Source organism: Mesitornis unicolor, unplaced genomic scaffold, assembly GCF_000695765.1.
Source record: "Mesitornis unicolor isolate BGI_N332 unplaced genomic scaffold, ASM69576v1 scaffold54058, whole genome shotgun sequence".
Taxonomy (NCBI): Eukaryota; Metazoa; Chordata; class Aves; order Mesitornithiformes; family Mesitornithidae; genus Mesitornis; species Mesitornis unicolor.
In genome coordinates, this window is record NW_010204934.1 from 1 (window position 1) to 27,140 (window position 27,140).

The 27,140-nt window shown below is 43.5% G+C and overlaps 1 protein-coding gene across 1 annotated transcript; it reads right to left on the reverse strand.

Annotated features, from left to right (window-relative positions):
• Positions 1-13,841: 13,841 nt before the first annotated feature.
• Positions 13,842-25,106, reverse strand: LOC104545934 (G1/S-specific cyclin-D2-like; the record flags this gene model as incomplete). Its single annotated transcript, XM_010191198.1, has 2 exons — positions 13,842-13,972; positions 24,947-25,106. Coding segments are annotated over 2 exons (291 nt in total), but the record flags the coding sequence as incomplete, so codon positions are not given.
• Positions 25,107-27,140: the final 2,034 nt, after the last annotated feature.

Below are 27,140 nucleotides of genomic sequence, written 5' to 3' on the forward strand. Positions count from 1 at the left end.
GGTGGCCTATAATAGACACCCACAACAGTGTGGTGTGACCACTCAAAAATAACAGCAGGAAGACTGAGTTGGAAAATGCTGGTTTCAGTGTGCCTGGTCCCTGCTTGCACTCCCATCGGCTGAGGAATGCTGTCTGCTGGCCTCCCTCTCCTGGAGAAGGGAAGCTTTAGTGTCTGAGTTTGCTAGGAGCAGAGCAGGAAGGCTGGGAAGTGAGAGACCAAGGCAAATGCCTTTGAAGATGCAGTAAAACACAAGCACTGGGGTTCTTCCGGTAATGAGATCTGGGACAGACAACTGAGATTTTAGCATTCCTCACCTTATGGGGTTCTTCCTTTCCTTTTAGCAAAAGGTAAGGAGAAAGGCTTCTCTGTTGCAACTTTCCTGCTGTTGCTGACAAAGCTATTTTTTTAAGGTAAGAACATGTACTTTTGTTTAACCAGGTACACATTTTTAAAGCTGGGGCTTACCGATTCTCTAATATCAGAACTGTTTGTTTAACGATGGGAACTGGATAAATTCCTTGGCCTTTCTTCCAAAGTACCTGGCTGCCAAAAGCTATCAGAAATTCAGATAAAGAAAATCCCGTTATTAGCCTGTGTGGGTTTTAGGTCCATTGTAATCACTCACCTGTTTGTGGGAGGGCAACAGCAACAAGCCACTTCAAGGGTCAAGGCATTTTCAAATGGAAGAAAGAGCAAGGGCATCAGTTTGGAGACTCTTGTAGCAGACTACACTCATAATGCACTTTTTTTTGGTGTAAGAATCTCTTCTTTTAAAGCACAGTGGTGCACAATTTCAAAATAGTATGTTTTTCTGAAAATAAGCCAGATTTTTTACAAGCAGCTTCAGACTGGAGAGCTTAATGAGGCAATTTCCTTGCAGCCAGGCTTGGGGAAGGAAGGGTGGTGACACGCGGAACATAAAGCCTGATCATTTGGAGCCAGCTTTGTCTGTTTCTAAACACCCTCATATATGATCATTTACACTGTTATTATAAAAACATATGAGGGTCAACATAGTGTTTCATTTAATTTATGAAGCGGCTAAAATCTCCAGGTACTTCTATACAGAAATGTCTTATTTCTGATGTCTTCATTTTGTGCATAAAACACATAAAGGGGCTCAGACTGGAACTGTCACAGTTTGCATGGATTTTATTTCATATGGGGATCCACAAGTCACTGATGTATTTATTCTGACATATTAGCTCTGGTCTACCCTTATGCTTTGAACTTAAAATAACGTATCACTGAATTCCTTAAAACAAAGAAAACTATGGTAAAATGACCAGCACATTGCACTCAGCATGAAATAGCTTCCCCAAAAAGTGTTGCTATTTGCATATTAAAAATATTTTTTAATAATTAATTTATGTAGCACTCTGTTTAATTACTCTCTTCTATGAAGCATCCATCCAGGAGCTAAAATTGTCTGCCCAGCACAAACCAAAAGTGATTGTCAAGTTCTATGGTCAAAAGCTATTGGGGAAAAAACAAAAAATCCAAATGCCGGACTCATGAATGAACCTCAGTCATGCAGCAAAACAAGCTGGAACACACCATCCGATGTAGCCCAAAACCTCCAGTACTGATGACGGAGATACAACAAACCTGAGGCTGTGGCTGTGCAATCATTAATCCCGGCTCTGTGCTCCAACCATCCTGGTTTGCTGAACATCATGCACAAGTGCACACCACCATTTTTTCCAAGGTATTTAGGTCACACGATGGGTTTTTACTCACCACAGCAGCTGTGGGACAAGAGATGATACCTGGCACAGCACAATGTCAGAGTGCTGCAGACCGATTTGAGCAACGTGTTTTAAGCCAGATGACAACTAAACCTGTCAATGGCTTTTTTGATAAAACTGGAATTGGCAGAAGAAGTTTACACCTGGTCAATGCAACATGTGAGCAAAGTGCTTGTACTGTTACATGAAAAATCCCAAAATCACAACTGCTGTGCACTTGAAACACTGCCTCAGACTGCAGCTAGCTTTAAGATATACGAAGATTATCATACCAGCTGGATGGTAATCTCACAGGTGAAAGGACAAATAAATGAATTTATGATGATTATCGTATCAGCCCATTTGTTGTAGTGCAATACAGCAAGTGGCTTCTTTTACAGATGGGGCTACCACTTCTGTTTGCTTCACCGGAACTTTCTGACAATCCAAAGTTAAGTGACAAAATACAAAAAACCCTATCAGGACAATCAGCCTGGCCCTCCCATGATGCACTGGTTTGCTGCTGGAGAGGTTTTAACCCTTTCAAGTTTCATGTGCATTTGCTGCATGTGAACATATTGTACCGGTGGACTTCCATTCTGCAAACTCTAGATAATATTGCTAAGATAAAATTAAAGCTTTAAAAAAATGTATCAGAGAAAAAATATGAATTGCACTATTTTAAGCAAATCTTCATTGAAAGAGGAATGTAAAGCACTGAATTAACGGCTCTAGATTTTGCAATAGTGACTGAGCCATTCCTTCACAATATTGTAGGGTTGCCTTTGTTGGTTTTATAAAGTTTTTGAAGTGTGTGTCACATGGATCAACTTCCCCATTCTTCGGTATGGTCTAGTAGTTTTAATGATTAAAATAGTTCAGGTACTTTCCATTCCATAGTTTTATTTTTACTTCAGCATCTACAGAACTAAAAAGTCAATTATCTTTTGGGTTTTGGTTGTTGTTTTTTTCCTCAACTATTTACATCCCTGGCTGATTTTACTAGCACACTTGAAATGCTTTTGAAGGAAAAGCAATTATTTTCTGTGGTCAATGAGTACCCTCATGGCTGTGATAGAAATGCTGGCAGTGAAAATGACTGGAAGGAGGAATCAGCGGGCCTATGGTGGGATCTACTAATTCACATCAATAGTAATTGAGGATTTCAATTTCTATGAATGACAATCTTAAAAGAAAGCAAAGGCACTAGGAAAGATCCTGCATAATATTATACATACTTAATTTTCTTGAACTTTTCAACACCTCTATAATAATATGTGTATCCCCTAGACTGCCCTCCAGCTTCCAGTTTTACATGGATGTTGATAATGCCTTTATGAAAATGCCATTGGCAAGCTATTAGGGGGGCATCCCACTCAACTAAACCAACAGGCTCTGACTTTGCACTGGTAATTACTGGGATTTTCAGTCCTGACTGCTCCAAGCTCCAGGACTACTTCATCGTGACCCACACAGCTTTGTCTCCCTTGCTTTACTGAGTTAAATGGGTGCAAGACATCGTCTACATCTTGCAAGATTATGACTGGTCTGGTAAGTTACAAAAAGTAAGGAGAAAAAAAATAGGGTAGGGCATTGAAAAGACATTTTATAGCTATTCAAGTAACTTGGCTGAGGTTTCTGCCATAGATTTATCTAACCACTTTCAAGTCTTCCTTGGCACTCCATCCAAACCAAAGCTGACTAACTGTACCTTTCAGATGACAGTGGTCTATGCATCAGAGCCCACAGCAACTGAGCAGCAGCACACCACCTTCTCCACAGAGAAAAAGATCACTCCTCTCAAATGCTGACAGTGGAGGGCTACCACAGTATGGTAAACTATTTCAGCCACGCATCTTTTCTCTCTTTGCCATTTTGGATCAATCCAGAGCTCCTCTGACCACAAGGGGACTGTGGCTGTGTATTTATGGCACCCACTCCCATGATGACAGCCACTCTCAAACAGATTCAAACCACCACATTCATTTCACAGTCAGGCAGGGCTGAGAAATGACAGCGTGCCCCTGGATCCATAGCGGTCACGTAACACCCAGGTCTGCCAGACTTTGTGCTCCTTGTGCCAGCAGCCACCACAGCCTCGCTGCTCACTGACACCAGCAGGCAGGGAAGCAGAAGTGGTGGACTTAGCTCTGGTCTCTCCCACAGTGCCTCAGGACACAGCGCTTTTTGTATCGTGATTTTTAGATTCTCCTTTTCCATCTCAGTTTTGGTCTGGCCTGGGAGAGGAAATAGGAAAGCTTATCCCAGCATGCCTCCTAATGGGTACACATGGAAACTGTTCTGAACCTTGCAGCCACCCAGCTTTTGCTCATGCAAGATGGTGCTCAGCTGGGAATACCAGTGCCTGGAGAAGATGCACTATGGAAGCCTTTAAGGAAGAGAAAACGAAGACTGCAAAACCACTGTTTGACAAATTTCCCTTTTTCTTCTGTTAAATTTAAATATCACATAGCCCTTGACAAGACTTTAGCTTTATGGTGAGGTGGTGTGCATCAGGAACTGCAGAATAAGGCCAGCACCAGCCAAAGCCCGAGCCAGTTAAATAGCTTTGATCAGACCCATGAGAAACCATGGATGAAGAGGTGACATCATGTCTCAGAGCCCTGCCTGGGATGTATGGACACCCAGCTGACAAGAGCTCCATGTAGTAACATCAGGGAAGCCAGCAGGGATTCACATGCTTGCCACCACTACCACAGCCCAAGCTGCGCCGAGCACAAAGCCAACAGCAAGGAAAAGTCAGGAAATCCTTTGCAATGGCAAGGCTGAGCATAATCACGCTAAGCCACTGCATGGGTCACTTCTCAAGGGCTTTCAGAAACCAAACTGCAACCCTGCTCTACTTTACAACCATCTGCAGAAGAGCAACAGTAAGGCAGCTGTTATTATAACGTATGCATACAGATGACGCAAAATACTGAGCTATAACTCTACCAGATACTTCTTGATGCTCCTGCATTTCCTGATCAGATTTAGGAGCCTGGATCCAAACCCTGGGTGCTTGGCTGAGTATTTAAAGTCCCAAAGCAGGGAATGCTGCAAAAGCTTTCTGGCATTTTTGTGCCAAAGGGTGGTTATATATACATTAATTACTTCACAAATAACTGTTAACACCCCTGATCTCTTCCTCTTTCTTAAAGCTAACTGCAAAAGAGAAACCAGAAAAGGACATTTTTTAGGTGCGGGACCTGTTGTGCTAAATGGAAAGGACGCTGGAGGTATCTGAAGTGACAATATTGTGCACCGGTCATGTATACATTGCTTGGATAATCAAAGCAAGCAACAATCAGACGTGCATTAAAGCACTGGGGTTTACATAAACTCCAGTGTAGAACGTGTCCTCTGTACTCCTAAATACAAAAGACGTCTGGATTCTTCTGCTGGTTCACATTTAGGCCCCAATTCAAACCTCTCTAAAGCACATGCTTCACTGTTGACATAAACAGGGATTTCTTCCCAAAGCGGGGCCCTCATATGCTGAGCACTGGCCTTTAGCTCACCGACATTCACCAAAACAAGAGCCTGAAAAGCTGTTGTGGGAATATCATACCCATTTGCTACATTTACTGTATCTCAGTGATCTCACATCTAATGGATACAGTTTAAAAACAGAAATATTTTCCCTCTTAAATGTGTCTATTTTTGCTACTGTAACAAATAACATCAATTACAGATAAGGGTCTATGTCACAGTTTTTCCATCTGCAAGTACAGAAAATAGTAATTTGCTTTTCCAAAGGGTATTTTCATGCAGACTAACGAGGAGATCTCACTTTAAAAAAACAGAAACCACATCTACACCAGAATTTCTCCACTTACGATTGCTACATTGTTGCAATAATGCAATATATAAGATGACTAACATTAAGCATCTGAAAGATAGCATGTTTTTCTCTGAAATTTTTCGGTCTTTTTGGCACTTTCAAGGGCGTACTTTCTAGAATCAGTTCCACTCTTTGCTTCAACAGTCCATTTGTTGGTTTCCTGTTGCTCATGTGGGTATTTCTCATAGCAACAGGAGAGAACAATGTTTTCAGAACTGGAAAAAGTGAGAGTAAAGCCAAAATACTGGCAGGGCGATACAGGGGCAGACGCCATGCTCGAAATTATACTCCTTGCTGTTAGGTGACTTGGAATTTGATCGTCAAGAACAGGTTTACTTCGCAACTGTGAAAAGCGTGTTTCACAACGTGAATTTACCTTGCCATAACAAACGCCACCGTCGCTTGTTGAAAAGAGAGGATTTTTAAAAAGCTGCAACTTCCTATGTCATACAAAGCTGTACGAGCAAGGATTCCCTGCCGGATGTCACGGGCAAGGCTCCCACCATCCACCGCCTGCCTGTGAGCTCCTCTGACAGCGGCGGCGATGCTCGGGCTGCAGAGCTGGTTCCTCATGGGGGGAGCCTGGCTTCCTCTGCACGCTGGCTGGGGCTGTATTTATGAATGGATCTGAGGGAACTCCGCCATGAGCCCGCGGTGTAACTGCATCGCCCCATTGTTGCTACACACGCACAGCACTCACTGGGGAACAAAAAGCTGAATGAAGCAGGGCAGCTGCCAACTCAGGCAAAGACAACTTAGGAAACTATCTCATTCTTCCTTTCTTTTGGGAGGCTATTTTGCCTGTTGTTTCCTTGCATACAAAATGCGGTCTGCAACAAATAAGGCAGGATAAGATACAGCGAGTCCTGTTACTTGGTTCCAAAACCACAGGCCCTAAACACTACAAAGGAAGGGATAAATGGTGTATGTGCTGTAGGGACAATGTTCAAATGCTATCCATTCAAGATAGATTGCCATGATTTTATACTGTAGCTCAACACAAACTGAATTATTGAGAGTGGTGGTTCTGAACATTGTTTCTGTGCAGAAATTTGCAGAAATCTTTATGAAGGGACTTTTCAGACCTTGGGGAAAAAGAAAAATCCCAGCACTGACATACGTAGCACATTTAGGTGGAGATATTTTAAATGCCATTTATTATGGATCCAGTCTTCAAAACAGCCTGGCTCCACATTTTCAAGGGCTCATGGCCAGCTGTTTCGATAAGACTTTAAGAAAAGCCTGGTTCCTTTTTTCTTTCTACCTCAAGCCCTTAAATATGCTTTGGATTTTCAAAACCACTCAGTACACACCAGTTGCCATCTGGAAACAAGACTTTTCAAAAGGACTGGTGCCCGTGTACAGACCTACATGTTGGCTCTGCCTGGAAACCCCTTCCCTGGCTGATGATGCTGGGGAAGACAACTCCATCTCTCATCTGGATATAACCTTGAGAGCTGGGCTCTATGAAGATGCTCCTTATGGGTGCATATAACCCTCACTATCACACAGAGTGAACTTGGCCAGCCCTTCTGGCAGTTATGGTGCTACAGAGTTTATTACACAAACAGCTAATAACTAGCTTAATTTGGGATCTAGCCTTGCCAGCTTTTGTCAATGATGTAATGAAGAATGCATTTCTAATATGAGGTAATAGTTTCTACAATACAAGTAGTATCTACAATTTCAGTGCACTCAGCCTCATAGAAAGAGGTTGGAAGGGACCTCTGGAGGTCACTTAATGCAACCTTCTGCTCAAAGTAGGGTTATCTTTAAAACTTAGTTGCGTGCCTAATTCTCACTCACTTCAGCCTACAAAATTCTGCTTCAAGGTGCTTTGTAACAGGCAAAGACCCCATCTACCTACCCATGCAGCAGCTTTTTGAGCTTCTCAGAAACCTTAACGTATTTCTCCTCCACAAGAAGATCTGGGGTACCAGAGAGTGCAAGGGTGCAGGACAAACCCAAGGGAGATGCAAGCCGTAGTCAGGTCAGGGCATGCATGCCCCATACAGGACTGAGGAAAACGCTCCCAGACATGGACAGAGAGGCAGTTTCCAGACACATGCCTAGCAAGATGACACACTGAACTGACAGCTGCTCTTCCAGGAGGCGAGGAGAGAGATTTGCCCAAGACAGGCCTGTGGCAAAACAGAATACTTATCACAACATCCTAATATGTGCCCTACCTGTTCAGCTATCTTGCCTTATATCCCGTCATTGTGCGCAGCAGGGATGCTTGTATCCTCCTCTGAAGCATCTGGCTCCACTGGGGACAGGATACTGCATGCACAGGAGGGCTGGTCTGGCATGCTGTGGAAATTCCTGACTTCCTGAGTTGTTTATTTTTCCATTGCAGTGACCCACCAAGAGATGCACAGGGAGCTACATGGCTTCCTGTGAGTAGGTCTGTTAACTCTATGCCCTCCAGCCCCTCCACTCCTCTTCAAGAAACAGCAAATTAAACGTTCCCACTCTCTGGCAGCAAAACAGCTGTGTGAGACTAGCCTGATCAACTCTTTGGGACAATAATGATCAGAAAAGGTAATTCAGATACACCACATAGAGCTACTTTCACTACCCATAAGGCTGCTGAGCTTCTCTGCTTCTTCATGAGTAGCTCCCTGGTGTTTATTTTGGTAGGTGGAAGAAGTAATGAAACCAAGGTTTACATGGCCTCATTGTCACTGTCCCTTCAAACTGTGATTCAACCTTCACCAAATGGCCCAGGGCAGCTGTCTATCAGAAATAACTGCTATTAACCCTAGAATGACACTAGCAGGATGCCTTGTACCATTACATCTAAAGTCTGGAGCACTGCTCTGGATTCACACACAGATAACTGACACCAATGTGTTTTTGAAAAAAACACCCGTGTGTTGCTTGTTAGCTTACCCAACAGCTGAGTTAGAAATTAAGTGCTGTTTATTAATAACATATTTTTGGTCTAATTCTTAACAAAACACTCACTGAAAACATTATAGTACTAAATGCCAAACTCCAGTCCCAGATACATCAGGGTGAATCTAAAATAACTCCATTGACTACAGTCTCTTGGTTTATGCTGCTACTTCCTAGCAAACAGATAGCACCCTCAAATTATCATTATAAAACAGTAAAGGTTTAGAAATGCTCATTCCAGTTAAATTGCATCAGTATTTCATTATCATTCTCTATTTTCATACACTTGCAACTTTGAAAATGAAGTTTTTTATGCTTCACTTCAGACGGTGACATTTTTGTGAAGGCCAATGAGAAAGTCTCATCATCTGTTTCCATGCCAAGCAATCACACACCCCCCAAAAAAAATGCAGCAGAAGCCCCTGGGACCCTCTGGTTGGGAAGGACTCTCCCTCAAGCTCTCTGCCCTTTTCTGTAGGATACCAAGAGGCATTGGAAGGGGTAAAATGTTTTCCTCTGCAGAACTGTTCCTTGCTTTTCCACTGCGTGATGCTCCTGAAGCTTAGGAGCTGTCGTTTCTTCCTCTTCTCTAACCTTCCCTTTGAAAACAAAATCATTCACACAGTGACGATGAATTAATTGTGTCGCTGCAGGAACAGCTCTCAGGCATCAGAAATTAGGAAGTGAGAGAACCAAAGCTGTTCATTCAACTTTAATTAAGTCCCAGCGTAAAATATATTACAATAGTCTTTACTCTTACATTAACACAGCCTTGGGCTAACTCTTACACAATCTAGCCAGTACATTTTTTCCAACAATACATTTTAGAGATGAGGCTGATATTACTACCTATTACTAAGACTGCCTGATATTCTTCTGAGATCCTGTTTTCAGTTGCTTATTTCTCTCTCAAGCTTTAATATGTGGGACAAAATTTTCCAGTCTTGGGCCCTGATTCCAACCCAAAAGTTACAGTAAAAGTAGCTACCAAAGTATTTCTCTCATTTCCAAATAGCTGGACAATGAAAAATTTTGCCCAAGTTAAACATTCTGGCCACCTTTTTTGGGGCTGAGACTTCAAAGCTTACAGGGGACAAACTTCAAGTGAAGGCCACCTCTGCCACAACAACAGAAACATCCTGAAAAAAATGACAGCATCTCTGACTTCTGCAAAGACTTCAAATTTTTAGTGATTAAATTACCTAGCAGCCCCTTTTGACCTGACTGTGCTCTGACTTGGGGGCTACGCAACACTCTTCTCAGCAATCTGTGCTGCTGTGGGCTGAGACCAGTAGTGAAAGGAAGAAAGCTTGTTCCTCACCCAGTGCCAACAGACCCTTGGAGAGGATGTGACCAGTAAAATGTTAAGAGTCTTTTGTTATTTGGGAAGAATAATTTTCTTCTTTTCCAAAGGCATATAAGCTCAGCCAAATCTGGGAAGATTTTCACCAGGATGGCAAAAAGCACATTGCCGACAAAAACCCATCTGCTAAATTTCAAAGAAAAGGCGTGAAGATATTTTTCAATGCAAAAAAACATAATCTTTTTTTCCTCTAACCATTTAAGAACTATTAAGGTGTTCTGGCAGGTATTTTCCTTCAGACTAAAACAATAAGGATAGAAAAAATTAGCATGAGAGATAGTTTGTCCAAACTGCAAGATGCTTTAAAAGGGCCTTATATTAAGAAGTGCTGGGATGCCTGAGAAAGCTTTCAACATCTCCTGTAATAAAGGACATGAGCTTTAAGTGCATATCCATAAATATCAAATTGAGAGAATCCAGAAAAACTCCCAAGAGAGCGAAAAATGCCCTGTATTCCCCCTCAAACGTGGTCATGTGTAACATGCTTATAACACGCTTTGAAAATCAATTAACATTGCTCTACCAAACCAAGGAGAAAGAAGATTCCACCAGAAAGACACCCTACTGTGACTTTACTTCTGTTGCTAGAAATCTCCACAAACATCCCCAGTACATGACTGAGCATGGGAAGGGTCAGCTGGGATCCCGGTTCAAGCAGGGCTCCACAGGTGAAGCAGCCAGGCACTCACCAGCAACCAGAAAGAAACACATGGAGAGGTGCAGGAGGAAAACCTGTGAGTGTAATCCCCACCATGAGGAGCAGCTATGCAAGCCAGCAGCTGCATCTAGCCTTGCAGGACCTCCTGAACATGACTCCATGCATGAAGGCAACTAAGGAACAGATTCCTGTGGCAAGGGCTTCATCAGGAGGGGATGCTCAAGTTCTCTTTGCTGGCAAAAATGATGGGTGAAGGAGGGAAATGCTCTTCCCTGTGACTAGGAAATTGAGGCACAATTAAGCATCTTGCAAGTTCCCAATGACACAGCCCTTGTGGCTCACATGTTGAGCTTGCTTGCCCTCACCTAAGAGCTGAGTATTGTCAGAATCATGCTCTCACTGCAACGCAAACCTGTCCACGCTGAAAAAGAGCAACGAGGGAAATGACCCTTGCGACTGCACAGGAAAACTCTTAGAGGAGATGAAGAACCGCCCTGAATAACTCCCTGGCATGTTCAGAAAGACAGAACCCAGCTACTCAATGGTTGATCAAAATCCACCAAATAGATCAAATACAAATACACCAGCAAGGGCTAACTTGGCATCTCCCTTCCAACAAGCACTAAAATACCGCAGGAACAATATCAGATGTTTATCGGGAGCTCACCAATATGGGGAACATGGTCTAGTGACGAAAAGAATGCATCGTTACTGCGATGGCACAGGAACCAAGTGACGAGTTCTGCTGAAGGCACCTGTTCTAGGTCTGGTTTTTGGTGGTACCTGAGCACCATTGCTTCTGCCCTCAAAAAGAACTTCCAAAGAACTACCAGGGATTTCCGCAGACAGTGATGTGCTCTGTTCTGCTTTACAGCAGCAGAACAAGGCACCGAGCTTGTGATGGCTCCCCCTAAACTTTCTAATTATTCTCTTCTGCACTCTGCAAGCCTCCCTGTCCCTCTTCTGCCACCGAAAAGGCTATTTGTGTTCCTGCTCCTCACCCTACGCTGTCATTCCCTCGCTCTCACCATTATCCTTGTCCTGCTGACTACCAGGTTGGTCGATCAGGCTGTGATTTCAAGAGCTGCAGTACAAGAAGCTCACAGACAATTATGGTTACAGATACTCCTCTCATCCCCATCTCCTGCTATGGTCCTGCCCTGTGCCATAGTGCTCAGCTCTCCCAGATGTACATGAAGCTGTTCTTGGAAATGTATCAGTGAACTGATCCAGCTTAGAAACCAAGCAAGCCCCCCAGACCTCCAACTCCAAAACACCAACAAGTGGTTCTTCCCCACTTCTTTAAGCTGAATCAGTTACAGAATGAGTTAGAAACACAAGGATCTGAGCAGCTGTGCAGGCATACCATCAGCAAAAACATGCATGAAAATAAGCAGCAGCCAAGCATCAGCAACTTCATCTGGCATTGTCATGTAACAAGGTGAATCACAGCAGAGCATCAGCCTTTCAGACACATGGAGTTAAGACATGGAGTTACACAAGAAGCTCTTAGTGGCTAGCACTGCTTTCCTTATTCTGTGGAAACTTACAACCCTGGCTGATGATAGCACCTTTGCTAACAAGATGTTAGTCTGTTCCTAAATCCTTGTCTTTCTCTGCCTGGTTTTCTAATGTTCCTCTCACACCTGCCTACTTGTCTTAAAAGTCCTCCCGGACATTTTCTGGATGCAGCAATGAAAACTCATCGTGCTACATCCAGTCAGACAAACATCCAAGACGAAGATTTCATTCAGCCAATAACTGCAAGTATCAGTACCAACATTATCCACATAAATGAAATAAACTTAATGGATTTGCCCAGTCTAAATGTACAAATGAGCTCTGTGCATTACTTCCACCACGCCATGCAGTCTGAGTTGTTATGTAGGATGATTCTTATTGCACGCCCCTGCTCCTACTGTAATGTATCACCGCTCTGTTTCACCATAGTTAGACACAAAAAAGCAACTACCTGTGTAAAATTTTAATTTACACTTAAATAAAGTTGTATGTTGAATTTCTGCAACTATTTGATTTACACTGTAAGCATTCAGAACTGGAAATGTTCCTTTTTCTGCACAAAACCCCATTCCAATCAAAAGAAACTGGAAGCCCCAGAATTGCACTTTAAAATTAAGCTCAATCTCACTGAAAGGAAACCAGAAATAATGAAATTCTTCCCATTTTGTTAAACTGGACTATATTCCTTTTTAACCAAAATGTAGAACATTTGTTGGAAAAAGCAAACCTTCTTTTGACAATGTTATCACAGATCTAATAATTGCACAGTGTATTTACTCCATGAAGTAACAGCAGTAAAAGAATTTATAGTTAGTACATGGTAAGGATGACATATTGGAAACTGATACTTCTATGGTCAAAAAAGCATTATCTTATTAGCAACCTGCATCTCAGAAAACGTCAGTAATTTTCTTTCCTTTTAAGTGAACTTCACCATGGCAAACATATCAGCTTTGCAAGAGATGAAACTCCTGTTTATCCACAGACCAAGCGGTTTGGATTTGCAGGAGCGTAAGCTCTCCCTGCAGTGTCCCACCAACACAAGAACACAGTAGGAGAGGCACCACCACTCCGGGAAGGCACCCAGACCGCTCCTTTCAGTCCTCCCAGCTTTCTGCCGAGACTGCCAAGCCCAGCTGTCAGGTTTGGGTTTTTCTGATAACCCCACTAGAAGATGACCCCAAACCAGCAAACTCACTTTCGAGTGAGCTTGAGCTCCATGGAACTGCCATCAGATTCACCTCTTCTGTTGATGATGGGGTTTCCTGACAAGTCAAGAAATGCCTTTTGTGGGGCGAGCTTAGTGAAGTTACAGACAAAAACCCCGGGCAGCCTGGTTTGTGCCTGCTTCACACTGTGCCCGTGCCAGAAGATTAGCTCATTACTCACTTCCTTCAAGTCAAGGATTTTTAGATGGTGTCTCAGTGAGGGCCAGAAGAGCAGTTCTGAGGTTGTGAATGCAGGACTGGCGCTCATACTGGTTTAGTTTGCGCCCCAGGAGAGGCTGTCTGCCTGCCTGCCCCATTGCCCAGGGTGGTACCCAAGGTAGCTCCTCACTATAGCAAGCCTGACCATCAGCCAGGGTGGGCAGAGCAAGCTCTCCCAACCAAGCTGCCTAACAAAACATGAATGCAAAATTATGCCAGGAGGCCAAAGAGCTCTGGACATCCCAAGAACCACCACCAAAGTGCGGCGTCCATGCCTGCAACCAGGAGCATCCCCCTCCTTTGGTCCACTGGACTTTCAGGATCAGGCCTGTTTTGATGGCCCAATTTTCCATCATGTTCTCAGAAGTGAAAGGAGAAAAGGAATGCAGGACACTCACCACATCTGTGTTTGTGATCTTGGCCAGGAGGTCTGTGAGGCTGTCTCCATCATCGAGCTGAAGGCCACAGATGGCTGCTCCCACACTTCCAGTTGCTATCATTGATGGTGGGTACATGGCAAAGTTAAAATCTGCAAGAACAGATCTGGGAATTAGTCCAAGCCCAGACCAGAAAAGCTGCAAAACATCAGAGGCAAGCAACATAAAAAAACCACACCCAAGAATAAAAAACGGGGAAGTAGAAGAAAGGGAAAAGTGGCGCTCTTTTTGGTCCAGCAGAGCTCATTAGTCACACTGCTCATCACAAGCAGTCAAAGGAGGGGTAACAGATCTGCAAATTAAAATGGAAATGCGGTTCAGTCTTTTATTCTCACTGATGCATAAAGTAAACCTGGACAATTTTTAATAGTCTTTCCTTAGTTTTAAAGAAAAGGAAAGAGAAGAAGGAGGCTTTATGTAATTTATGTCAGAAATTTGGGTCTCGGTCACATTAGAGCTCTCTGTATACTCAGAGAACTAACTGGAATAAGGTATCACAAAGGACCAAACTGAGATTTTTAGTCACGTCAATTTTTAAAGACTTAATTAACTCAAGCATTTAAAGACCTGTCCAGCAAAGAGATTTTAATTAACAATTCATCTTCACCACCTTTGCAATTAGGAAGTGGGAACACTTACAGCCCATAGCTACGTAATCAAAGAAAAAAACAAAGGTCACATTTGTCATTACTACTCATTCTCAACAAACAAGTTGAAAATACATTTCAAAACTTCCCCTCACAAATTTTGGAGATAGGAGAGAAATGAAAATAAAACTAAACGTTCTTGTGACCTTTATAAGGCTTTATGATTTATGATACTGCCATCATCACTGACTTATTGGCATGTCTTACTAAATAACATTTCCAGGTTTTATTGTTTACTGGTATTTTCCTAAAATGAAAGTTGTTTTGCAAGTTGTTTGGGTCAACAATAACTCATTAACAAATCCTTCTCTACCAGTTTTCAGTTGGCGGCAGTGGAGGAGCAGGAAGAGGTCATCAAAGTATCACTTAATATGAAATAAACCACTATCAACATCTTCAGTCTATTTATAGAAACAGATTGTTACAGAAAATTGCCCTTATGTTAAGGGCAGATCCCAAGCCTTCGCTCTTCAGCTAGCACAAACTCTGCAACCCTATTGAGATCTACGTAACCACTCAAGTTTTAGACACATGGAGAGTTGTTCTCGACCTCCCAGACTCTGAGCTGGCAAATACTGCAAAAGCTGTGGAGATGACATGTTTTTCTCCAGGCTAGAGTATGTCCCTGGGACACAAGAGGAATGAAGCAGTCGGGTAAGAATGGGTCTTGGGTTCTAATGCTCTTCCACTGGTCTGGAGGGGATATGTCAGAAGTGGGGAGAGAAAAGAGGGAGCTGGAACCCTGACATGGATCTAGCTGTCTCATTAAGCCACCAGGACATGAACACCTGCAAGCCCACCAATGCATGCTGCCAAAGACCAATGTCCTTCCTACCAGGGGAGCTCAGCAGACATCACACTCTGACAACCATTTCTGAAGAACCAAATGCCCACCAACTGAAGCAATCAATATAGACTGTCATTATTATAAAAATAATTACAGTAAGAACTCACCGTACATAGGAAAGCTGATGATCTTGGAAATTAACCTATATTGCCCCTCTAATGAGTGAGTCAACAGCAGAGCCCTGACTCCTACTTAGGGTGGGACACAGCTCTGAGGATGCCGATCTCAGGCACATGTTGAGGTAGCAGGAATTGTACCTCCACAATTGAAGTCACTTTCACATTTACCTCACATGGATTAACACACACAGAGGCAAGGGCTAGCCCCATCCAGACTGTACATGGAGGACCAGGGAAAACAGGAACGGCTACCTGACACATGGCACAGGCACTCCCCAAGGAGTCTGTCCTATCCCCAGCACCTCAGCCTATGGTTGTACTTATCATTGGGCCAGACCTCAGGAGCAGGTCATAAATGTAGTGGAATTTTAAACCCTCAAAATGGCTCTTGTTTTATGCCATTTTGCCTCTCTTCTTACTCATTGCTACTGAAGGGGGGGCCCAGGACATGGCTCTGGGTGGTGGCTGCAGTAGCTCGTTCCTGTAGGTTGATCTGGTAGCTAGTGACTCCATGGAAGAAGTGTGATAGCTTGGCCACCAGTTTACAAAGTCCAATGGGCAAACAGTTTACAAAGTCCAGTATGAAAACCAGGAATGGTTAAAGGACTCTGCTAATGAGAGGTTTCTATACAGGCTGTCGATGTTTATGTGCTTGCATGACTGTCCAGAGTCTTTTCCTGGTCCACAGAGCAAATAACAAATGTCTATAAAATTTAAGATGTTAAAACACTTATGCAAGTGACCTAAAGTCCCCAAAATCTGCTGTCATCTACGTAGAAAGATTCATGAGCAATTGCACTAATTTCTTTAGAAAATGGATAAATTAGAGTACATCTCCATGGGTCTGTTTTTCCTCTTGTATGCACTGCACTTGCTTGGGTTTGTGAATCCCATGTGTTTGCACTGGTGTGAATGAGGCTGCACTTGGACAAGATGGCCCTAAGCTGGGATGCATTTAAATCTTCAGACTTATCAAACCGTCCCCTAGTTATTTATGTGAACTACAGATGGCAACAGACTTTCCATAATTTACCCCTCCTTGTCTCAATTTTCGGGGAAGATGTAGTACAAAGATAATGTGAAACGTCTCAAATTCTGCTGGCATTTGGACAGTCCCTATGGAAGCTACAATGCAGTGGGTGAGCACGAAAACCCACCCCTTCCTACCCATCGTTTGAGCCAGCTTCAGGGAAAAACAAACCCACTCAGAGGCCTGAATGGACCGATGCACAGAGCAGCTTCACCCAGCCCCAAGCAGCTGTCAGGGAGACCTGCATCCCACACCCAACCTTCGGAATCGCATGATGTGTATGATGGGCTAAGTGAAGGACACAGCTCCAGCCTACCCTCTGAACTTCCTTGCCTCCTAGGGGCTTGCACCAGGACCTTCACATTATCCAAACACTGGTTTTCTCGTGGTTGGTTTTATATCTACTCCCAGAAACCGTCTTCCTAGGAAGCTGAATAAAGAGCCACAGTGCCCCTGCCAACTAGCACTGCTGTAGGTCTGCTTCCACGTGGGGTCACATGAGAACATTTCTATGCCCAATAACCTTGTTAGTTCCCTTAATGTCATTCATAATGCAAATGAGACAGCGAGCGAATGGCCAGAGGCCCAGAGTGACTAAAGCTCAGCATCCAGAAAGTCTTACATTGCCTCTAGCTCTAAACTAACTTCCCTCCATAACAAGCACCATAAACTTGGCTATCAAAGCTACACATGCCCAGTCTTTGTTGTACAACAGGCAGCGATTTGTATCACTGGCTTCTATTTTTAGCATATTAATTAACTACTGCAACTGGTGAGGCAAGTGTCTCCAACTGGAGAGTGTGGCGCCATTGTCTGAAGTCATCACCTCATCTCGCGCTATTGAAAATCATGGCAGTGACCCTCCTGCTGATATGAATTTAACCTGACATGCCCACAAAGGGATGGGGGGTGGTGCACCAATTTTGTGCACATGGTTCTCCACATCACCCTGGACCCTATTAGTGTGGAAAGAGCTCATTGAAAGAAAAGCAGCCACATTGTGCTGGGCCACCTAGAGGGTTGAATAGAAAAGGCTGAGGAAAAGAGCAGGCAGCGGAATAAAGGCCGTAATTAACATATTTCCATATTCAAGCAAAGCAATAACTACGTGAAATGTTTGTCAAGGTGCAATGAAAGCATAAATATTAAGTACCATATCTGAGGGGATGCAGACCCTCTCTCCAAGTCCCTTACATTCCATCGAGAAATTCAAAACAAGCTTTTTACACATAATTTTAAATTATAAACTTGTATTCCCGCTTCTCCCATGACAACAAGTCAAGTCCCACCATCCTCACTCAGGTAAAACTTCCCCTAGAATTAAGCCAAAAGCTTGCCCTGAGAAAGATAGATAGACAGATAGATAGATAAATAAATAAATAAATGGAGGAGAGAGAAGACCTAAGCATATGAAGCTAAAACATATGCTCTTAACTTTAATTCCTCTTGGAGATGATATATTTGTAATTACAGAGGCAATCTTATAAAAAGCACTTCTTACTGCACACCTGAAGAAGGCTATGGGTGAAATCCTTCTTTCAGACCTATGTACAAACTCAGTTAACAGGCACCCAGAGTATGCACCGAAGACACAGCTCTGACTCTTTAATTTTGTTGTGATTTACACAATTCCATGGGAAAGTACAAAAGAGTCTCGTTAAAAGTCAGAGGAGCAGTGCAACAGTGTAGTCTACGAGGATACAAGCACATGAACACTTCAATTAATAAAGGCCTGTTAGAAAACAGGACTTGTTTTGCCTTCTATTCCCAGGCAATGAACACCAGAAACCATCCCATCTCCATCTTGGTATCGCACTTTTCCTAAAGGACCTTAAAAACAAGGGATCAACCTTGCACAATCCCACTGACTTTAGTGTCAGAAATAAAAAAGACCTGATACAAGAAACTGCCCTTTGAAACAGCCACCTCTGGACCAGTGAGCAGGAGCTGTCAAGCAAATTCAGGGTACCATGAATACATGCCCTGCTTTCAGACTGGAGTTAAGGCAGCCAGGGCATGAACGTATGCACAAGCCAAGGGCATTTTTCTGCCAGTGTGGCACACATAAGCAATGGCCAGGTTCTAGGACTCTGTGCACCACGGCTGAGCTGTTTTGCTGAGTGTCTCCTGATCCAGTGTGGACTTCACCACCTCCCAGTCAAGAAAACACAAGGTTGACAATTGGTCTGAAGCAGGAGGGAACCGGAGGCACAAACCCAGAGAGGTTCTGCAACGGGAAGCCCTAACTCGTGGCCAATAAACGGAAACCGCCAGATGGAAAAGGGCACTGACAAATACCCACGCTGAATGTGCTCAGTGCATCAAAGCCATGTAGGAACTCTACCTTCTTGCAATGATCCTTGTTACTGCTCTGGCCATAGGTTGGGTTTTTTAACAGCCAGTTTTCATCTCTATACTTTCACAGAAGTTTCTTTTCAGAGCTGCAGAGAACTGGAAACCCCTGCCTTGAGGAAAGCAATGCTCTCATGGGGGAAAAGAAACAAACAAACAAACAAGGAATGTTACCTTCATCAGGAGAACACAATCACAACAGTCATCAATATCGGTTTATAAAATTACACAGATAATGGCCAAATTTCACCCAGTCTCAAAATTCACCCAGCTAATCATTTTACTACAAGGACAAGCATGGATTTATATTTTACCAGCCAAGTTCAAAAGAAAGATCTACGGGAAATAATGTAAGCAGTGAATTCAGTTCTTGCCTGTTTTGATCCAAATGCAATTCCAGCATCAGTGTGCTACTTTTTCTTTAAATACAGCTGAGTTTAACTGCATTTGACTTTTTTCTTCGTTTTGCTCATGTACTTAAACAAGATACAGTAATTTCTCCCCATGTTAACTACCTCTGCTTTTAAAGGCAAAAATCATATGACTCTTTGGCCCTTCAAAGCAAGGCATGTCAGTGCCAAGTACGATCAAACAAAAAATGGTCAATAAAATATGATGCAGACCTGCTTCTATTCTTTGAGTAGGTGGGAGGGCAGACACCTAATTCTGTTCCTGGGCTGTAATGAAGCAAAAAGTATTTGGCCTTTATACAAATGGGTCTAATGTATCCTAAATGCTAATGCTGCATCACAACCATTGAAGTAAGGTAGAGATAGGGAAACATGTTGAACAGTCTACGTAAAGTATATGAGCACTCAGTACAATCTGCTTATTAGCTGATCATAAACTCCATTTCTGAACATCTGTTTGCACTCATTTTTCATTTCATTTGTTTGGCAACTTCAGTAAAGAAGCTGAACCAAGGATCAGGATTACGTTTGCACCTGAGCCATCAAAAGGTCAGATCTGCAGCTGGAAGGAAGGAGGGCAACTTATCCGGCCTCACAGGAATTACACCAGCTTGTATCAGCAAAGTCTCTCTTCCTCCATTTCCTTCCACCTCATCTTCCCATATTTCACTGGTCCTACAACTTAAGGAGTGAGTCTGCTCATACGAAACACTCCCCAGGCCCTGCTTACTTGTTGATGGAGCTTCCACGGTTCTTGTGGCTTTGTTTTGCAGGAAAGCTCAATATACTGATATGAGCTGCCTATCCTAGGAACAAGCAAGAGGCTTCTTTTGTAGAGGGCAATAAATTCATGTGGATTATTCCTTCTTCTGTCATGCAAGAAGTATTTGTGCAACCACTGCCACTTTGCAACGTGTATTTTATTTCTAAGAGATTAATCTACATAACGAAGCCTCTCTGGACTTCTTTCTTTCCTTCTCCAAAGATCAGGTACCGAATAAAACTCATATCACACTTTAATCCTCTGCAAGGACAGAGCCCAGTAACTCTGATATTGGCTAGGAAGGGAAGGATGCATAGTAGACTTGCCCAGCAGGAGTCCTGAGGACCAAACATGCCTCTTGGTGTTACAAAGCATTCTGTGTGGTTACCCTCCAGATCGCTAGTGGGGTTGTGGGCCTCATCTTGCAGTTTTTGCTCAGACAACACTCCCATTGACTTCACAGAACTTCTGTCTGAGTAAGGACCCAGGATTTGGCCCAGAAGTTAAAAAAAAGCCTTCTCAGCTTTCAAATGCAGATGATTAATGTCTCAGAGACAGTGGGCAGAGGTTTGGCATGCAGTACAAAACTGACTTAAAGCTGAAATTTTCCTCCCCTTTCTTAGCCTCTTTGCAGACACAGGCTTTGAAAGCCACCCGTCTATGAGATGCTGCATTGTATCTATCATAGGAGCATTTCACCTGCCTTAGGACTGGGCTGAAGCACAGAAGAGACCATGCAAACGGCTTAGTCTAGAAATCTACACAAGTTGTCTTCTGTCTCTGCAAGTCTGCAAGGCTTTTTCCTTCCAAGTTTTGCATGTCACTTAAAATAAAACACTGAAAACCTCCTCATTGAGATCAGCCTCTCCATTATAGCTTGTGTTCAGCTTCTTCTGCAAGCCTGACTTGCACAGCCTGTCCTCCCCCAAAACCCACTCCGTTATAGGCACTCAGATAAAAAGAGGTATCCTACGCCAAAACAGTGGCACATACAGCCTCCAGCATGAGAGTGTAACGCTAGGAAGCAGCTGGGCATCTGTCCCTCTGAACAGCCTGCAAGAAGAAGAAATGAAGGACATGCTGAGGTCTAGGAAATAAAGAAGAGTCCTCTTCTGCTCTGCACACAGCTCTGTAACTGGTGCCCTTTCCCACTCCTCCATGAGCAATTCCCTAGCTTGGGGTATGACCCATACAAGCAGACAGACAACCCCAGAGAAAACATTTCCAAACTGAGGAGAAGAGACAGAGGAGGAATGAAGCGTGCAAAGCAATGAACAGAGGTGGAGTCAGAGAGGTGATCCCAGAGAGCAAAGGGACAATCGCCATTGGGCTTAAACAGGATCCTGCCATGCTGAAAAAGCAGTAAGCATCAATTTTGCCAAGCTATATGGTAAGAACAAGGGTTCCAGATGCAGCCTGTTAGTTACTTTAAAATTCAGAAGGCTCCTGAAGGAGATTTTAGCTTGCATGGGGAGCATGCAAATGACAAATGACACCAAGACAAACCAGGCTATTCCAGTGCATGCCAATCTATACGCTCTTATGAGTGAGCAAGGCAGCTTGAAGAAAGCTGGCCTATGCACGGGCAATTCCCAGCCAACATAAGAGCTCTTGCTTAATTACAGTGCCCTGTTCGCACAGCCACAGTGCTAGCAGCACAGCCAGGGACTGGCTGCAGGCAGAAACCACTTGCAGCCCCTTCCAGTGGAGAAGGAGGCATCTGAAAGCATTGTGAGTGCAGAGCAAGGGAAAGAATAAGCTTCTGTCTTGCTCAGCAGCCACATGTTCAGATGGGACCAAGGGCAAAGAGGGATACGTTCCAGTTTCAGTCATCCTCATGTGAACCATTAATCACCACAAGGACTGGGGAGAGGCTGTGGATTTATATCCACGCAGCCCATTTCAGAAACTGGGCTCAAATTAAAGAGAGTAACAGAGAAAATGCCAAAATGATAAAATATGACTGAGAGGATTATACAAAAGAACCGCCTATCATTTCCTTTTGCGAAACATTCAAATGGAATGGAGAATAGAGATGAATATCAAAATGATCCTATACATCCGCACAACATCCAAAAATGTTAATGGTTGCTTCTGTTTCTGTTTGCTGACACAAAGTATTGCAGGACTGAGATCCCAGCCAGCTCTGTAAATGTAGAGAACACTCAGGAACTTCTGCTATAACATTTTTGCTGGGAAATTGAAATGGAGCAGTTGGTGAAGAACTCAGACTACAGGAAAAAAGTTCAAGATACACAAGATATTGAATGATACACTAAAGAAGAAAAAGCATTTGAGAGCAGAGAAAGCTGCACTGAGGTGGAAATAAAAAGAGACTCATTGCTGTGCTCCAGACCAGAGCTGTTAGCTAGCCAGCAAGGTCAGGTCTGGTAACAGTAAAGAGTCAAAAATGGGCTAAAAACACACATGGAAGGAGCAAGGGAATCGGCAGCCACGTGTCAAAGAAGGTCATCTCACTAAAAGAAGGCAAATGGGGAAATGAAACACCAGGCTTAACCCGAGCTGCCGGAGAGCAGAAGCTTTGAGGGAGAAAGGGAAAGAAGAAACACAGCGGCTGATGGGAGCCCTGCAACAAACAGGACAAGAAAAGGAAATGATAACTGGATCTGGAAGGAAGTCTGAGAAGAAGGGGCTTTTCTCCACCGAGAAGGGCAAGAATGATTTCTATAAGAGTGGCACTGAAAGGGAAATACAGTAGTGACATGACATCTCTATAATGCAGATGGGGGTAGCAGCCTGCTGGTAAACTGGGAATGAGGCAGAAAACTGGGAATGAGGGCTTGGGTAAGATCTCTGCTTTCAAAACTGCAAGGGGTTGTGGGTCCTTCTCAAAACTAAACGCCAGTGCAGTGGTTTGTTGAAAACAGGATGAGACGAAAAGAAAATCCACAGCCAGCATCACAGTCCCCTGCCTTTCGGGAAGCTCTGTACACAGTCAATTTTGTCTTTCACTTGCAAGAAAAGAATCTCCGACTTGTTTCCTCTTTAAACTCTATGTAAAGGACTTCATTTCACGCACTGGAGACATATAGCATGAGAAACGGATCACACGGTGGGAAACACGTGAGAGAAGTGCATGGCTGGGCTGAGTTGGAAAGGGGATGCTGTTTTGGGGCTCAGTAAATGGATTAGTAAGATAGAACTAACCATGAAAAAAAGTCATGGAGAAAAGGTGGAAAGAAGCCATGGACTCTGGAAGCTTTCATGGCCCACGGTCCTGCGATGATTTGGTTATACAGGAAACTACAAGGGCATAGGATTAGAGGCCAGAATTTGAAAAGTCAAATCATAATTAAATCTATGTCACTCCAGAAAATGTCCTCTGGGACAAACCAAACCAAACCAAACCAAACCAAACCAAACACTATTGTAGGAGTTGAAATCAACAAAAGGGAGGGAAGATCAGTCTGGTTTGAAAGACAACATCCAGGTATGTCAGAGGCTGACAGCTAATGGTGTTATGAGGATCCACAGAAATGTCTATGAGAAAGACATTTTCTCCAAAGAAAAAGGTAGCACGAATGAATCCTGGGCAAGGGGAGAAGGCAAAGAAAGAAGGCAAAACTGATGTAACAGATGAATCCTAAAGTAAAAAGCTAACTGGTCCAGAAATGTCAGATGAATTACCAAGAGTGATTCTGCAGACTTAGAACAGTATTTCTATTGAGTCCTGTGGTCTTTTGCCTGAAAAGGATCATGCAGCAGTGGGAAAAGAAGGGTAAACTTGAGCATCTTGGTAACCAAAAAGTCAATTATCCTAACACTGCCTATACAAGATTCTCTAAAACAGATCAACTGAGCTAGCAAAAACTAGCCTACCTAGTAAAAGGAGTCACTACATCTCAAACATCAAGAAGCAGGTATAGCAGTAGACATTCATGCCCAAAAGCTGCACCCTCATATTCCTATGCCCTCTGCAAACACACAGGCAGAATAGCTCCTGTCACAAAGGACTAGGTATGTCAAACTGCAGTGAATTCAAACATCGAGCCATACACTACTTGATAACCCTGGAAAACACTGCATGCTGCTCCTCTGTTCCAGGTCTAGCTTCTAAGAAATGCTCTAGCCGCTAATCCTTTCGATGAAAATTAAGAGTATGCTTATTTTCTAAAAGTCACTCGAGAAAAAAGCATTCAAACAATAAAACAGTGTTTTGCAGACAGGTATCAATTAAAAGCCTCTCTTCCACAGAAACGATTATTCTCATCTGTATCTTCAGAAACTGTATTCAGCCAGACATACAACAAAAAGGGAGTGTAATGGTTCGGACTAGTTTCAGTACTTTCTTGGAGTGATATGAGAGAAAGAATCCACACTTTAAAAAAAAGTAATTACTTTTTTAATTGTCATTTCCTACACATCGCTAACATGGTAGCATCATATACACGTTAAAGTACAATTTCTACCTTTTATCTGGACAGCATCCAGTTAATGAAAGATTACCAAACACATTAATTTAATGCATTAACCCAATGCATTTTGGGCTAGTGTGCCGTAACAGCTTCTAGTACTTTAGTTGTCCTGCATCTGTCCTTAAAAATGACCTGTGGTCCTTAAAAAGAATTAGTGAACAGGCAAAGCAGAGAATCGTATGGTCTAGCTCAGTCTTACTGACTTCACTGCAAAAGCACCATGTGTGTCAGGAGTGGCAGGACTGCAATTGCACTGCGGCTCCCGATCGCAGGAATTCTGTTTATATGGAGTTTGGCGGCCTGATTCACGATGCCCTTTGTAAACAGTCCCACTGGCTCGAGATGCTCTTTCTGCATCACATCAAGGCAGAGGGGATGAAAAGCTTTTGTACCACCAGCGCCCAATCTACCCTTTCAGCCACAGGGCAAGCAGCAGGCGCACCCAGAGCACCTTGGCCTTACCTGTGGCACAAACGGCAATGAATGTCTGTGCGTGCTTCCGGATCAAAAGCAACTTGTCTTTAGGCAGAGGCAGCTTCCTTAGGATGTGTTCAATGAAATCATGTGGGGTAACAGCTGCAAGGTTCCACTTCAACTTCCCCAGCACCACCAGCTCCCATTCCTGCAGGGGGGAAAGGGCAAGGGGAAGAAAGAAGAGAAAAAATAAAGCCATAAGCAAGTCTGGCAAAAAAACCCTCTTCGCTTATTTCTCCGATTGTAATTATATCACTGCTAAATTGGTTTTGCTCAAACATTTTTTTCTGCATGCCCCTATTGCTTTGAAGTTGTTGACTTTATTCTTTTTACTCTTTTTTTTTTAAACACTGGAAATGTCAAGCTCTACTGAAAATAATGAGACCTGGCAGCTCCTGCCAAGATTTTACTTTTTTTGTATCCAGTGCTGAATGCCCACCCAGAAAGTTTAGCCTGCAATTAGATATTGCCAAGGTCACCATGGTCCTTTCCTAGTAAGTTCTTTTAAATGGCTATAGTCCTTACTTTATAGCCATTTAAAGCCCTAGGGATAACCATGCATGAAAAAAAACCTAGATATACATTCTTTGAAAAAAAAAGAGGAAGTTAGCTTGATGGCATTCTCTCCCAAAACTGCATCAAAAGCTCTGGCAGATAAATCTGATGGTGCTTAAACTCTCCAAGACAGGCTCTGTAGAAAAGAAATGCAGGTAACATGGCCAAGAAGTAGCCTCTGTAAATTATCTGCCAATAAATCACATAGGATCCATTCCTGCATTCTTTGCACACTTGAAACTCCCAGTGAAACCAAAGGAAAGCTTGGGTGCGTATGCAACTACTGGCCATTCCCTGCAAGGTGATTACATGTAGACATGGTACCTAATCAACATATCTGGCCACGGGGTTCAAGCAGGGCTAGACCTGCATGCTTCAACATTTAAAATAAGTTTGGAATACCTTACAGTGCCCTGCAGAGCAAACAAAGCTCAAGCCTTGGGACTCATTTCTGTCTCATGCATCAACTATCAGCTATTAACCAAATTCCATGCCGTGATCTTGAGTCCTGATGATGCGTGAGCCTGATGGAGCCCAGTGTGGCGGGGAGCCCCAGCTAAGCTTGTGGAGCCGGCAAGTCTAAAAAAACGCGTCCTTTAATTTCGCAGCCGAGGAGACGTCAACCAGCGTTGCTGAGAAACCATAAACATGGACCCCACAATGCCATTTCTACAGTCGTTTCTCTGAATAGATGCCCACTTTAACAGCAAGTTACTTTCCTACAGACATTCCTACTGGATTATGACAGAGCCCTCCATAGCTTCAAAAGTCTCATGTTCATATATGTAACTGACCCCAGAAACTAGAGAGGTTTATGGTTTTTTTTCTCAACCAAACCTGTAAAATGTTTGAACATAATGGCAATTACGTTAACTAAGGACTAACCTCCCCAACATTACTTAAATGATAGGTTTTGATACAGAAGAACACTTATCTAGGGGACTGAATACAAGTACTTAGAAGACATGCTTGAATCCCCATGGCACAGAGAGGCACATCCTCCTGCATCTTCTCGCTCAGGGGCCACAGCACCTCCCTGAACAGTCCGTGCCACTGACGGGACACCTCACGTTTGTGACAGCCGTGGCAAGGTTTGCCATGCAAAGCTCTTTGCCCTGCAGAAGCCTGAGCTCCCAGACCCTCCCCGGGGGAAATTCACCCAGCGATTCACTGCAGAAATTCTCCTGGGACACGGCCAGCCACGCACGCCCACTAGGATCTGTGGGAAAAAAGCTATGCTGGCTGAACATGGATCTCATAGAGAGGCTTCTACACTGGCCTGGCACTCTGCACCGTGAAGCACATTGCAAATATTAATTATTCCACTGAATAGTTTTTCTTTTTTTTGCTTCCACTTTCGCCATGCCTGAATTGATCTGGGAGAAGTACCAGGCGTGGCCTTTTCCTCATGGTGCTGTTTAAGCCAGCTTAATTTTTCCTTGTCACCTGCCTCGGTGATAACCTACAGGGAGAACCACGTTCACAGAAGCCGTAGCTTCCCAAACTGTCACATCAACCTGAGCCCACCCAGCAAAAGCCCTCTGGGCTTCAGCAGACGACAGGAATCCCTCTTGCCCTGTCAGCCACTGAGAACAGCCCAATCGGCGGGGAGATCCCTCCCTTGCAT